Source organism: Phocoena phocoena, chromosome 3 (assembly GCF_963924675.1).
Source record: "Phocoena phocoena chromosome 3, mPhoPho1.1, whole genome shotgun sequence".
Lineage (NCBI taxonomy): Eukaryota > Metazoa > Chordata > Mammalia > Artiodactyla > Phocoenidae > Phocoena > Phocoena phocoena.
In genome coordinates, this window is record NC_089221.1 from 145,184,450 (window position 1) to 145,199,636 (window position 15,187).

The 15,187-nt window shown below is 48.2% G+C and overlaps 1 protein-coding gene across 1 annotated transcript in view; it reads left to right on the forward strand.

The window, feature by feature from the left end:
• WWC1 (WW and C2 domain containing 1) overlaps positions 1-15,187 on the forward strand; it is a 152,667-nt gene that overhangs the window by 127,540 nt on the left and 9,940 nt on the right. The window contains exons 16-19 of the mRNA XM_065873535.1: positions 4,166-4,318; positions 4,958-5,049; positions 11,710-11,833; positions 13,125-13,289. Of these exons, the coding sequence (XP_065729607.1) occupies positions 4,166-4,318; positions 4,958-5,049; positions 11,710-11,833; positions 13,125-13,289 (534 nt within the window). The remainder of the gene's footprint in view (positions 1-4,165; positions 4,319-4,957; positions 5,050-11,709; positions 11,834-13,124; positions 13,290-15,187) is intronic.

Here is a 15,187-nt window from a genome sequence, read left to right on the forward strand (position 1 = left end):
ATGCCACGGAGCGGCTGGGCCCGTGAGCCATGGCCGCTGAGCCTGAGCGTCCGGAGCCTGTGCTCCGCGACGGGAGAGGCCACAACAGTGAGAGGCCTGTGTACCGCAAAAAAAGAAAAAGAAAAAAAAAAAAGGATAGAATTTTTATTTATTATTTATTTATTTATTTTACTTATTTATTTTTGGCTCAGTTGGGTCTTCGTTGCTGTGCGCGGGCTTTCTCCAGTTGCAGTGAGCGGGGGCTACGCTTCGTTGTGTTGCACGGGCTTCTCATTGCGATGGCTTCTCTTGTTGCAGAGCACGGGCTCTGGGCGCGCGGGCTTCAGTAGTTGTGGCGCGCAGGCTCAGTAGTTGTGGCTCGTGGGCTCTAGAACGCAGGCTCAGTAGTGGTGCTGCACGGGCTTAGTTGCTTCACAGCATGTGGGATCTTCCCGGACCAGGGCTCAAACCCATGCCCCCTGCACTGGCAGGCAGATTCTTAACTACTGTGCCACTAAGGAAGCCCCAAGGATAGAATTTTTAAAATAAAAATGAATAAACAATCCAGGCTCCTCCAGTGAAGCGTTTCCTTAGCCCCGAGCATTCCTAAATGAGAAGAGACTCAATCCTTTTTCTTCTCCTAATTGGATGCCTTTTATTCCTCCTTCCTAATTGATGTCTGGCCATTGCTGGTTGCCATGGCAGCAGCCAAAGCGCTCATCCCGCCGTGGCTTGTCTCCGTCCACGGCCAACGGGAAGCCTCTGTTCCCGTGTCCCGTGGGGACGTGAGTGTTAGGCTGTTGTGTATTGGTGGCTGGAGGAGGAAAGGAAGTGAGACAAGAGGAGGAAGGGCCATAGGCTCCCAAGCACAGTCTCCCCGCACTGCTGGGTCTGTGGAATCCCTGGTCTGTTTTGAGCCATTTAACCAGCCGGGCAAGGACAATAGTACCCATCCTGAGTAGTGTCTGCGCGTCTAGTACTGGGCTAAGAACTTTGTGTGCAGTATCTCATTTAATCCTCATGACAGCCCTGGGAAGCAATATTAGGATTATCTCCATCTGACAAATAAGGGATCAAGGCCCAGAAAGGCTAATTAACTGGCTCAGATCATCCAGCGAGTAGGTAGAGAAGTCTGGATTTGAACAAGGATTCCAGCATCTTGACGTGTCATCATCACACTGTCCTACTGGATTATGGGTTTGGATGAATACTGCCTTCCCCAATATCGTGGGCAACGGTTCCACCAAATGCTTTAGGGTGGCATCGCAGGAGTCACAGGCTTTGCAGCCGGATCCTGGTTACTCAAGCCCTGACTGGGCACGTTCTGTAAAGGCAGCCCCCTGCCCAGGCCCCACTCATATCCCATGTCTCATCACAACCGCCCCCTTGCCCCTTTCTCACTTTGCCATCCCCACTTGGCAAAAACCCAGCCCCATCAAAGTGAACCCTCCCCTCCTCTCCACCCGTGCAATTGGAGCAAAACGCACACACCGCCGCCCTGCAGTGTCATTTTAAAATCGTGGTCACAAATCTCCCGTGAGCCCTCTTGCTGCCCAGCGTTTATACTGTGTCTCCCTGGACCACTTACTGTCCTGCTTGTCTCAGTGACAAATTCTTATCCTCTCCTCTCTCCTTGCCCTTACTCTCCCTCCGCTGAGGCCCTCCCTTCACACCCAGTTCTGGAAGAGTAGAAGGAACCCCACAGCTGCCACACCGCGTCTACCTGTCCTCGTGGGCTCTGCTGTTCTTCCCGGAGCTAAGGATGCGCCCTCCCCACTCCCATCTAGGGCCATCCTCTCTCAAGGGCGTCACGCCAACCGTTATTCTTTTGCTCTCTCCTGTGTCTCCAGTTTTCCCTCCTCACTGGATCTGGCCTGTGAGTATGCCAACATACTGTTATTTCTCCTCTGCTTTAAAAAAAATTTTTTTAACCCCATTTCTTCCTCCCGTTACTACATTATTTTTTTCCTTTGCTCTCTAGCAACGCGTGAAAGAGCTGTGTGTGTTCTCTCTGTATCTCAGTCCACGTGGGCTTTTGCCCTCATCGTTCCACCAGAAATGTGCTCATCAGGGACCTCCTTGTTGCTACATCCGGTGGCCGGCTCTCCATCCTTGTCCCTCTTGGCCTGCCTACAGCGTCTGGCACAATTGCTCACTCCATCTTCCTCAGCATCCTTTGCCCTGACTTGGCTTCCCAGACCGCTCGCTCTCCTGGCCTTCTTCCCCCATCACTGGCCTTCTCTGTCTGTCTCCTTTGCAGACTCTTACTCATTTCCCTGACCTCTCTCTGTTTGAAGGCCGCAGAGCTCAGGACTTGCTCCTCTCCCCTTTTCTACTTGGCATGCACTGCTTCAGTGATCTCGTCCTATCCCCTGGCTTCAAACACCATCCCATGTGATGGCACCCTCCTGGGCCTTTCCACTCTTCTCGGCGTTGTATGTCCGCTGCCGGAATCCACATCTCCTCTTGCATGTCCAGTAGCCATCACCAGTGATGTGTCCGCAAGCACGCCCCTGATCTTTCCTCCCATGTCTTCACCATCTCAGCTGAAGGCAACCCCATTCTTCCACTGCCCAAGCCAGAGACATCAGGGTCATCCTGGACCCCATTCTCTCATATCCCACCTCCAATCCTTCAGGACCTCCTGGAAGGTCTGCCTTCAGGAGATCCCCAGATTCCAACCACTTCTCTCCGTGCTCCTGACCTACTACCACCTCTCGCCCAATGGTTGCAGAATCCTCCACTGGATCCCCCTGTTTCTGTTCTTGCTGCCCTTCGTCTCCTTTCAACATGGTAGCCAGGGGCATCCTGTTAAATTGCAGGTGACCGCATGCCATTCCTCTACTTGAAGCTTTAGGATGGCGTCTGTCTCCACCCAGAGTCAACACCTGGGCCTTGGCCTGGCCCCCCAGGCCCTCCAGGGTCTGCTCCTTGTCATCTCTTGGATTTTATCCCCAAGACTCTTCTTCCAGCCTCCTTTTACCCCTTGAATACACCCGCACGCCCCCTTCCCCAGCGCTTGGCACTGCTGTCCTCTCTAACCGGAATTCCCTTCTCCCGGGTATTGATGGGCAAATCTCACTCCCTCACCTCATTCTGATCTTAACCCGAATGTCACCTTCTATGTGATGACTTCCTTCCACCCTATTTAAAATCACATTGCCCCCTCCACTCTCTTACCCCCTCCTCTCCACTCTCCCTGTATTACTTTCTCTGCAGCACTTTACATCACCTCATATTCCTCTATATCATAGGTATTAGGGTACATGTTATTTTCGCATTTTATCATCTGTGAAATCAAGATGCAGTGTGTACTAGATGGCAAGTCATAGTCTAATTGGCAACTATTTTTCTTTCTTAGTGGTACATGAAATAATAATACACTTTATAATCGATGGCATCTTAGACTCTATGAGACACAGTATAGAAGTTACTTATTGATTATCTGATTCCCCCAGACTGGAATAGAAGCTCATGAGAGCAGGGATTTTTCTCTGCCTTAAATCCTTCCATATCCACAACACCCAGAACAGTGCCCGGCACACAGAGGCTACTTGGAAAATGGGTGTGTGTTGAATAAACGAATGAACAAATGCATAAATGCCATCAGAGTGCATCCAGTTTACTGAGGTAGACCATTCACGCCTATGAGCCGGCCTAAAATTGACTGTTATCTTGTTGGAATTAATGTAGCCTGGAGAACTCTCTACATCACTACCTAGGGATCTTCCTTATTTTTTGTACATAGCGATGTAATATTCCACCCTATAGATATATTACAGTTTATGCCTCCAGTCCCCTGTTTCTGGAGCTTTGAGTTGTTTTCCTTGACATCAGTCCTGGTCATGATGTTTTCTGACTCTGACACCAAAAGCAAAAATCAACAAGTGGAACTACCTCAAACAAAAGCTTCTGCACAGCAAAGGAAATCATCAACAAAATGAAAAGGCAACCTACTGAATGGGAGAAAATATTTGCAAATCATGTATCTAATAAATATTTAAAGAACCCATACAACTCAATGAAAGAATAAGTTAGTGAACAAGTGAGTTATTGGGAAACGATCAGCACCTAGCCATTTCTTCCTCCCAGGAAGCTTCTGTCTCACCTGGAGTGGTGTTTTGCATACTGCCCCCAGAGTACCTTGTCACCCCCTGGTTGTGCTTTTTTTTCCCATTCTCCACAGGGAGGCGCCCAGATCAGCCTGGCTGAGGTCTGCCGGTCCGGGGAGAGGTCGACTCGCTGGTACAACCTCCTAAGCTACAAATACTTGAAGAAACAGAGCAGGGAGCCCAAACCAGTGGGAGCCATGGCCCCCATGCCAGGACCTGAAAGCACGGTGAGCTGGGCCACAGCTTTGCACCCTTCTCCTGCACATGCGGCACCTGGCTGGATGGAAGGAAAAGCCTCTCCCTGAATTGGAGATGGCTGGACATCAGAGGTGGAGTAATTATTAGAAGAAACTGAGTCTCAGAGACATTAAATAATTTCCTCAAGTCACACAGGCTTCCTCACCATAGACACCATTCAGTATGAAGACTCTTCCTCTAGGAAGCCTTCCCTGAATACAGCCCCCAAGCTAGCTTTGCCACCATGCCTCTGTTCTCAAACATCCAGTACTTATCTCTCTCATAGTCCTTCCCAGATTGGTTTGTTATTGATGGTTTATGGGATGGTCTCCCTGACTACACCATGCTCTCCTTACAGCCGGAGACCTATAATTCCGTCTCATACAAACACTAAACTTGGCTGTCTTCCAAACTCTGTCTGTACATGCAGAGGTTATTCTCCAGAGAGCTGCCAGTTAGAAGAACTGAGGACTGTATTTCCAATTTGTGTGACTCTACAGCAAGACGCTTACCCACTCTGGTCTTCAGTTTTACCCTCCGTTCACTGGGAGGGTGACACACTCTGATTCCTGCCGGGTGGGGCTATGCCCATGGTGTACAGATGGACCCATCAGCCTTTGTCTCTGCAGGATGCCGTGTCTGCTTTGCTGGAACAGACAGCCGTGGAGCTGGAGAAGAGGCAGGAGGGAAGGAGCAGCGCACAGACCCTGGAAGACAGCTGGTAAGTGAGGGTGTCCCTGGGAACTGACCTGGCTTGGACCTGGGCCCAAGGATGAGATCCCCAAATACCAGGGCAACCAAAAGAAGTGTTCCTCTGTGGAAACGGAGAACCTCTCTCCCCGTGGGTTCTCTATAGGCAAAAAGGCAGTATATAGTCTGATACAGTAGTTCCCCAAATCCCTTCCCAGTTTGTCATTTTGTGTTCCAGGAATTACTCATGCTAGTTCACATCTAATATTAGAGTTTGTCTTGATGAACTTACATTTATTTTGGTTAAAAAAAAAATTCTTAGGAAGCTTTATATTACTAGAAGTGGAAATAAGTATAATTTGTCATAAATTGAAGATTCCTCAGTAAGGAATTGCAGTTGACTGCTAGAAACTGAGAGCAGAAATAATGGGCTTAAACAAGATAGAAGTTTACTTCTTTGTTACTTAAAAAGAAGACTGGGAAAAGGCATTCCAGGGTGCATCTGTCAGCCCCATGATGTTACTGGGAACCCAGGCTCTTTCTCTCATTTTGCTTTGCTGGCCTTCTGTGTGACCTCCATCATCAAGGCTGCTAAGCACAGAATGGCTGCGGAGTCACCAGCCATCAGGCAGGCATCAGGAAAGAGGAAAGACAACAGAGTCTTCCTGCGTGCCTTGTAACCAAGGAGCATTCCTGAAAGTCCCACCCAGCAATTTCTACTTGCTTCTCATTGGCCAAGCTTAGCTACTTGGCCTACCTAACTGCAAGGGAGACTGGGAAATGAGGTCTCTTAGTTGGCACAAAATTCAGGATTCTGTTACTAAGGAAGAAAGTAGGAACGGATATTGAGTAGGCCATGAGCCAAGTCTGCCTCAGAAGGTAACTGTGGAAGATTAAGAGTAATGAAAATACAACAAGAGTATTCAAGTCTAACTGGGTATATTGCTTGCCAAGGTTCTAAGACTAAGGTCTCCTCTCCCGTTGTTAAAAAGGAAGGTCAGTCAGTGTTTCAGCAATGTAAGAGACATGCTACTGCCCAAGAGAGACTTCCTCCTTGATGTAAACAGGTCTGAAGGAGAAGTGAACAGGACACAGCTTTCTCACTGTGTGATCAGTGTTCTTTAGTCCCTTGTTTACCCACAGAAGGGTCTTATGACACACTTTAGGAAACAGCGATGTAGACTAGGGTTCAAATCCTAGCTTCATCATTTTTTGTGTAACCTTAGGCAAAGCATTGTTTTTGTTTGTTTGTTTGTTTTGTGGTACGAGGGCCTCTCACTGTTGTGGCCTGTCCTGTTGCGGAGCACAGGCTCCAAACGCGCAGGCTCAGCGGCCATGGCTCATGGGCCTAGCCGCTTCGTGGCATGTGGGATCTTCCCGGACCGGGGCACGAACCCGTGTCCCCTGCATCGGCAGGCGGACTCTCAACCACTGCGCCACCAGGGAAGCCCCAGCAAAGCGTTTTTAATCTGTGTATTGCAGCATAATGTACATACAGAAAGGTTGACTTAAGTGTACAGCTCAGTGAATTTTCGGAAACAAAACTACCCGTGAATCCAGTGCCCAAATCGAGAAGCAGAGCGTCACCGGCTCTCCGGGAGCCCACACATGCTTCCTCCCAGTCCCTGCCCTCCCCCTCAAGAGCACCCACTCAGGCAAGTCTTTCTGACCTTGTCTGATCCTCACCTGAAAAGTGGGGACATCACACCGACTGTGTGGGGTTATCAGAAGGGACCAAAGGAAAAGCCACTGATGAAGTGAAAGCGCAAAGCTCGTAGCAGGCACGCAAGAAACAGCAGAGATTCTTAGCAGTAACTCGAGGAGCAACACGGATAACTACCAGCTGGAAATGAGCACAGCCTAGGAACCTTGCCATCTGGAGGAAGTGTGTGTAGTTGTACTTAAGTGCATGTGCTCTGAATCCAGACAGATGTGAATTTGGAGTCTCACTCATCGAACTCCCTGTGGTAGATTCTAGGGCTGGGTGAGGCCTGAGCATCAGTAAGTTTAAAAACTTCCTGGGTAATTCTAAGGTGAAGCCTGGGCTGAGAACCAGGCTCTGACCCTGGTTTCCCTATCTGTGAAATACAGATTTAAGAAATAGCCACTACACATGGGGAATTTTGTAGACTCAAAAAATTACGCATGCTGAGCACTTAACACAGACCCTTACTCACAGGAAGCACTCAGTGACTCTTCTGTTACAGCCCTTGATTATATGTTTGGTCTCACACGAAGTCTTTCCTTAGTATCTTTTACTCCGGGAGTGAGCAGGTGTTTTCTGGAAAGGGCCAGATAGAAAATGTCTGCTTTGTGGGCCATACGGACTCTGTTATATCCATTCAACTCTGCCATTGTAGTGTGAAAGCAGCCATAGACGGTACCTACACCAGCCACCGTGATTCTGTCATTGAAGCTTCATTTACAGACACTGAAATTTGAATTTCACATCATTTGCACACACCATGAAATTTCACTCTCTTTTCGATTTTTTTTTCCAGCTATTTAAAAATATAAAAACCATTCATAGCTTGGACCTTGCACTGTCCAAAAACAGGCAGTGGGCTGGATTTGGCCCACAGGCTGGCGCTTGTCTTCCTCCATGTGATAAAGAATAGGACAAGGTTCCTGAATTTTTGTATGTTCGTACGTTTTAGGATTCTCTCTAAATGGTCTCAGTTTCTCTCTCCTTCTTTGTCCCACTCCATCTGTGTCTCCCCGCTTCCTTTCCTTTCCCTCCCCCCCCACCTCCTTCTCTCTCTCCTCTCTTCCTCCCACCCCTCTCCCCCCCCCACCCCCCCACCCCCCCACCCCCACCCCCCCCCACCCCCCCCCCCACCCCCCCCCCCCCCCCCGCTTTCTCTTTCTCCTGTCTTTTTCCCTCCCTCTTCCCTCTCTCTCCTTCTCTCTGGCACACTGCAAAGGTCTGATGCCGGAAATAGGCCTAGGACCTGTCTTCCAAAACCCTGGCACAAGATCAGTGGTTTCCGCCAAATTCCAAGCTTATGTTGAGACTTTTCACGCCATCTCCTAGCAACCACCTTCTTCTGTTCTCTCTCCCTTTGTGGCCCCCTCCCTCCCCACCCCTTGCCATTCAAACTTCCCCAGACACTGACTTACAAAGAGGGCTGGGAATCCCAGAGCTGCTACACTGGGGTAGATCCATCTGCAGCCCCCTCCCCCCAGACTGGAGGCTTCTTTTGGTCCTGGAATGTTAACTAGCTCTGCTGTGCCGGCTCAGCTCTGGAGTGGAGGGCTCCAGAGACTGGCCCTCAGTTGTCATCTCCTCTCCTTCCCCCTCGGCACCCAAGGCCCAAAGGAGGGGTGCCATTGTTACTCCCTCCTTTTATTTGTTTAGGTTTCTTCAGTGCATATAATCAGAAGACTCGATCTTTTTCTAAGATCCACAAGCAAAACAAAACTCTTAGAGGATTAGAAAATATAGAAGAATATAATCACAAACAACGCTAGAGTGAAAACCCTTGTATTTACCTCCTCGGGGACTTGTGTGTGTGTGTCTAGGACAGAGGTTGAGAAGTGGCCTAGCTGAGTCCCAGGGCATGTGTGTTTTATATTTTACCAGGCACTGCAGAATCATTCTCAAGTAAGATTGTCCTAGTAAATGCTCCGCCAGCGGTGACTGAGAGTACCCCTAAAGCTACATCCTCTCCGATACAATATAATTGACGAGTATTTAATCAAGAATATGTACATGTTTTGTTTTAGCAGATGCTGCTAAATTGACTTCAGAGTATAAATTGGCTGCTCTAATGAACACTCCCCACAGGGATATGCCTTTTTCCCAAACCCTCACTTCATATTATCAGATATATATTTTTAAATTTTTATTTATTTTTGGCCACTTTTCCAAAGGGTGCAAAGATGTGACTAATTATTTTTCTCTTTACAATTGAGGTTTTTTTTTTTTTTTCCCCTTCCTGGAAAATACTTAAATCAGCTTCTTAGTCACAAAGAAGAGACTTCCCTAGTGGTTGAGCGCTTCGTGGAACTGAACAAACTTGGATTGGAAACCTGGCTGCACCCCTGAGTGGCCTGTGACACCGGACAAGGCCTACCCACTCTCTGATCCTCCGCTTTTGAATCTGTACAACAGAGACAAGAGTGTCTTTCAGTGTGGTTGTGAGACCTCCGCGAAGCACCTGCAGTTCATTAAGCCCACAGTCAATGCTGGTTAATGATGTGGCACCTACACAATCCTCACCAAGGTGCTCCCTGTGAGCACTCATGTTTAATGGCTCTTTTATGAGTAGATCAAGGTGGCTGGGGGGGGACTTCCCTGGTGGCGCAGTGGATGAGACTCCGCGCTCCCAATGCATGGGGCCCGGGTTCGATCCCTGTTCAGGGAACTAGATCCCACTTGCGTGCCACAACTAAGGAGCCCGCGTGCTGCAACGAAGGACCCGGCGAGCCACAACTCAGGAGCCCTGGAGCCGCAGTTAAGGAGCCCACGTGCTGCAACAAAGGAGCCTTGAGCTGCAACTAAGGAGCCCACCTGCCACAACTAACAGCCGGTGCAACCAAATTAAAAAAAAAAAAAGGCCAGCGGGGAGAAGCCCCTCCATAGCGATAGTCCCCATCTAAGTGCAAGGGAGGTTTTCATCGCAGGGCTGGGGATGGAGAGCCAAGATCTGTTCTCCCTGTTGGGAAAATCCTAAGGGAGATTTTATGTTTATCCACAGTCTCACTGAGCCAGCTAACTAGGTGTCAGATTCTCTGCTTTTGGCTGGAATTCCTCCAGCTCAGTATGGTAATACTGTCTCATGCTGATCAGAAGTCTGGCGGTTATGTATGTCTTTGCAAAGTAAAGATGGGAGTGGAGATAAATTACTAATTAACAAATTCCGTCCATTTGTCACACCAACCCCTTCCAACCCTGGAGCCCAAGGAGAAAGGATAATTATGAAGAGTATCACCAAAAATAAAGTCTCTTCAGCAAATGGTACAGCCACCCCATTGGCTATCCATATAGAAAAAAATAAATTTTGAGTACCATGGACAAAAATTAATCTGAAGTGGATCATAGAGCTAAACATAAAAGCTGAAACTATAAAACTTTTAAAAGAAACTACCAGAGAAACTCTTTGCAAAGACTTCTTAGGTACAGCATAAAAAGCACAAACCATTAAAGAGAAAAACTGATAAACTGGACTTTATCACAATCAAAAGCTTCTGTTCTTTGGAAGACACCATTTAGAAGAGGAAAAGGCAAGCCAGAGACTTGGAGAAAATATTTGCAAAGGATTCCTATCTAGAATATATAATGAACTCTTACAACTCTGTAATAAAAAGACAGCCCAATTTTTAAATGGGCTAAAAATTCTAACAGACACCTTGCAAAAGAAAATATGTATGGTCAATAAATGCAGGAAAATATTCTTAACAGGAAAGTGAAAAGTTAAACCAGAACGAGATATGAGTACTCACTCAGTTGAATGACTAAATTTAAAGATTAATAATACCAAGTATAGGTGAGGAACCAGAATTCTCATATTACTGTGGGAACATAAAATGGTATAACCACATGGGAAAAACATTTAATCACTTATACTTACTGTCTGATCCAGCAATTCTACTCCTAGGTGTGTGTGTGTATATATATATATATATATATATATATATATATATATATATATATATCTGTAATAGTCTGAATTGTGTCTCCCCAAAATTCAGATATTCAAGCTCTGACCCCAGTACCAGAGAATGACTGTTTTTGAGGACAGGGTCTTTAAAGAGCTGATTCAGTTAACGCAAGGCTATTAAAGTTAGGGTGGGCCCTAATCCATTGTGGCTGTTCTTATAAGAAGAGGAAATTTGGACACACAGAGAGATACCAGGGACACACATACAGAGGGAAGACCACATGAGGACACAGCATGAAGGTGGCCGTCTACAAGTCACAGAAGGAGCCCTCAGAGGAAACTAAACCTGCCCACACCTTGATCTTGGACTTTAAGCCTCCAGAACTGTGGGAAATAAATTTCTGTTGTTAAAGCCACCCAGTCTGTGGTATTGTGTTATGGCAGCCCTAGCAAACTAATACAACGTCCAAGAGGAGTGAAATCCTATTTCTACACAGACTTGTAGGTGAATGTCTATAGAAGCTTTATTCATAATTTCTAAGAAATGGAGACAATCCAAATGTTTATCACCTGGTGAACAAAGTATAGTCTATCCATCCAATGGGAGATTACTCAACAATAAGAAGGAGTGAACTATTGATACTGTGCACCAACATGGATGAATCTCAGAGACGTGATGCTGAGAGAATGAAGCCAGAGACAAAAGAGCATATACTGTCTGATTCCATCTCTATGAAACACAAGAAAAATCAGATTGAATCTTTAGTGACAGAAAGCTGATCAGAGGTGGGCTGGGGCTGGGGAGAGTTTAACTGGGAAAGGGTACAAGGGAACCTTTCAAGGTAATGGAACATTCTTTATCTTGAGTGTGGTAGTGGTTACACAGGGGAATACATTAGTCAAAACTCATCAAACTATACACGAAATGCATTTTGTTATATGTAAAATATACCTCACTAAAATTGATTTTTTTAAAAAGTGTCCTCAATCCTGAAAATGCTTGGAAGCCCTGCCCTGGATGCACTTAAATGGCAGGTGAACAGATGAAAGTGGGTGCTGTGGGTAACCAAAGTGCCTTGTCATCACAGGAGGTGCGAGGAGGGGACCAGCGAGAACGAGGCAGCAGCTGAGGAGGAGGAAGAGGGGGAAGGGGAAGAGGACGTTTTCGCTGAGAAAGCCTCACATGATATGGATGAGTGCCCAGCGCTAAAGGTAGGGAGGGCTGGGGACATGGGAAGGGCTGTCTTGGGGAAATAGCCCTCAATCCTTGAACCTGGGCAATCAGAAGAGGCTCGGGGCTAAATCTCATGCTCCAGCATCAGGGGACAGGCCTTCAGAGTGGGATGACCTGCAGAAGGTTGTGTAGGAGTGTCCCTGCCTGGAATTGGGGTCATTTCGGTGACAGTAAGCCAGGAGAAGTTGACTCATCCCCTCGTCTCTCCTGCCCTCTGCAGTTCCCGGTTTTCTAGGCAGACCTCAGTCTTTGCAGGCAGGTGGGTCTGGGTTCAAAGGCCAGCTCTGCCCCTTCCTAGCTGTGTAGCCTTAGGCAGATGACTTCATCCCTCTCCAGCCTTGGTTTCCTCATCTCTAAAATGGACACAGTAATACCAACCTGGCAGGTGGGTTCTAAGATTTTGAGTGAAAGAATTTCTCCATTTGGGTCTGCCCAAAGTGCAGTAGGAAAGAGGTTCTAGTCAAGTTCCCTTCGCCTCCTGCTTCCCTGCTGCACTAGGGTTACATGATATAACAGGCTTCACGCTCCAGAGAGATCTCCATGTTCTTTGACCTTCAAGACTCCTGGAAGTAGAGCGCCCCATTGTGTCTGAGCCGGGCACGTGGGGCTGGAGGGGCAGGTTGTGCACTGCACAAAGGTGCCTGACTCCTGGGGGCGGGGTGCAGTGGGGGTGTGAGAGGAGAACCTGGGCCTGCCTTCTGACTACCGCGCACCGAGGGGAAGTCTTTCCGTAGTTTCTCCAGCCAAAGGGGGTGCCTCTTCCAAAATCACATGAAGGCCCTGTTTTGGTGAATCAAGGCCCTTCATTTGGGTGTTTTTCTTTACCTCTGCTGGTAACTACTGTGAAAGGACAATAGAAAACCTGATCTCCTAGTTTAAATAACGAGATCTGCTGGTTGCCTCCATAACTCCATGAAAACATCTTCGGTTCTTGGCCAGGGCCGTGGAGGCCTTGGCTACGGCTTTGATAAAATACGGTTGGTCTTGAGGGTGTGAAGTCCGGGACTTCGGTGGGTGAGGTGCCTCTACTGCTTACGTGAGCTTGTTAGGGGACTGAACATCTCCCACTGGCCCCAGCCCACAGGTGTCAGGGAGGACTGGGGGCCAGTACTCGGGGCCTTGGGCGCTGTCCTGGCTGGGCTGGGGCCGCAGAAGCCTCTGGCTGTGACTGAGGACCAGAGGCAAGGTGACAGGGGTGGGGAGCAGCTGCGGAGGGTGCCCGAGACTCTGCGGATACCGGTGGCCTCACAGTTGTGACCTCTCCCTCAGGTGGACAAAGAGACCAACACGGAGACCCCGGCCCCATCTCCCACGGTGGTGCGGCCCAAGGACCGCCGGGTGGGTGCGCCATCTCCAGGGCCATTTCTTCGAGGGAGCACCATCATCCGCTCCAAGACCTTCTCCCCGGGCCCCCAGAGCCAGTACGTGTGCCGGGTAAGCAACCATGTGGCGCTTTCCTCCCCCAGAGCGCCTGCTTCTCTCCCAGTAGCCGAGAGCCCCGGTTCTCACACAGCTCTGGGTGCAAGTTCCCATCACGCTCACCTTGCGTCCTCGTCGGAGCCTGTTTCCTCATAATGTGAACAGACCGACCCTATGGGGTTGCTTTAAGGATTTGAATTAGCTAAAGCCTGGGAAAGCCTCCATAACCAGTACAGGGCCAGTGATTTTATAATTCCAGCCAACTCCCCGCTCCTCCTCGTTTACGCTCTGCCCTGCCACACCCCTTGCTGAGATCAGACTGACCCTCACCATCCCTGATGGGCGGGCAGTTCCTCCCCTTCCAGGGCAATTGCAGCCTGAGGTTACAAAATAGCAACAGGCCTGTTATTACTTAGTCATGGGTTTAGGGGGGGTTTTAATTGAACTTTTTGCTAACAATGAAAACTTAGGAAATTCAATTAAAAATTTTAAAAAATGAAGAGGTTTCGAATAAAATTCCAGTTTCTCTTGGGAAAAAAAGGGACTGTCTGGCCCCATGGGCTACACATTCTGTCACAGACACAACTGGCTGGAGCTGAGCAGTGAGGGCCTCTGCCCTTGGAGGGGTGGAGGGGCAGGACTTTCAAGTTCACTGTGGCCTCCACCTGGCCCTGTTTAACCTATTTCACTTGCTGACCTGCTCTTTCAGGCCCTGCTGGATTTAGAAGCCGTGCAGTAGGCTTGGCCCCCTGATCCCTTTGCCTTGCTATCTAATTAGTCTACCCCGTCTGAGGGGTCATGCTGCTTGCTGGGACTACAGAACCAAGACCCTGTTCCTGACGCCCCAATGACATGTCGACATCCTTCCTTACCTCCTACCTTCCTTACCTCCTACCATGAAGAACCAACGAGCAATAACCAGAAGCATAAACAGAACCTTCCTGCCTAGTGTGCCAATAAGTTGTCACAGGAAAGGCCCATGGAACCTGCCCCACCTCGTCAACCTGCCACCCACCTGCCTATTGTTATTGGGGAGGAGGAGGGGATATGGAGGGTTCAATATCTGATATTCGGTATCCAAGGCCTCCAGTTATAAGCTTGAGTAGGGAAGGTAATTTTTTCATAACATGACAACTTCACTAATTTACTGGCTACTTTTCCAATTAGTCCCCCCAAAACATTCCCTGTAATACCTCCCAGAAATAACGTAAACCTCTTCCATCTAGGTCAAGTGTCTAGCTAATATTTGAGCTTGTAAGCATCTGAAAAGACAATGTGAGCACCTGCAGTTTAGCTGCATATCTTGCAAAAGGTACAGGGTTTCCTGCAGTCACTGAATGTGACTACTGTGGCCTCTCCCGTTGCGGAGCACAGGCTCCGGACGCGCAGGCTCACCGGCCATGGCTCACAGGCCCAGCCGCTCCGTGGCATGTGGGATCTTCCTGGACCGGGGCACGAACCTGTGTCCCCTGCATCGGCAGGCGGACTCTCAACCACTGCGCCACAAGGGAAGCCCTGAATGTGATTATAACTTGAGGGAATTCGTGAATCACAAGTGAAGAATCCTGCAATTAAGCCAGCACACAGCTGAAGAAGAGGAAAATCCAATCCATGTTTCAAAGGTGCATAATTTGAAGGACTTAGAAAAGCCCTTAGGATAATGGATAATCTGCTTCTGGCAAAATTACTGACTTTATGAACGTGCAGTGGAAATCAAACACAAAGTGAAGAATGTCACTTGTTGGAAACATCACACCAAAAGAAATGAGTGTTTGATTCATCCTTTGTCATCAGGATTTAGAATGCAGTTGTAATTTTGTCAAATGGAAGATATGAAATATACTTTCTGAAAAGTGTTTCTGTTTTCCAACTAAAAACTCAAACATTTTCCCCCCAGTATTTACAATAAAACT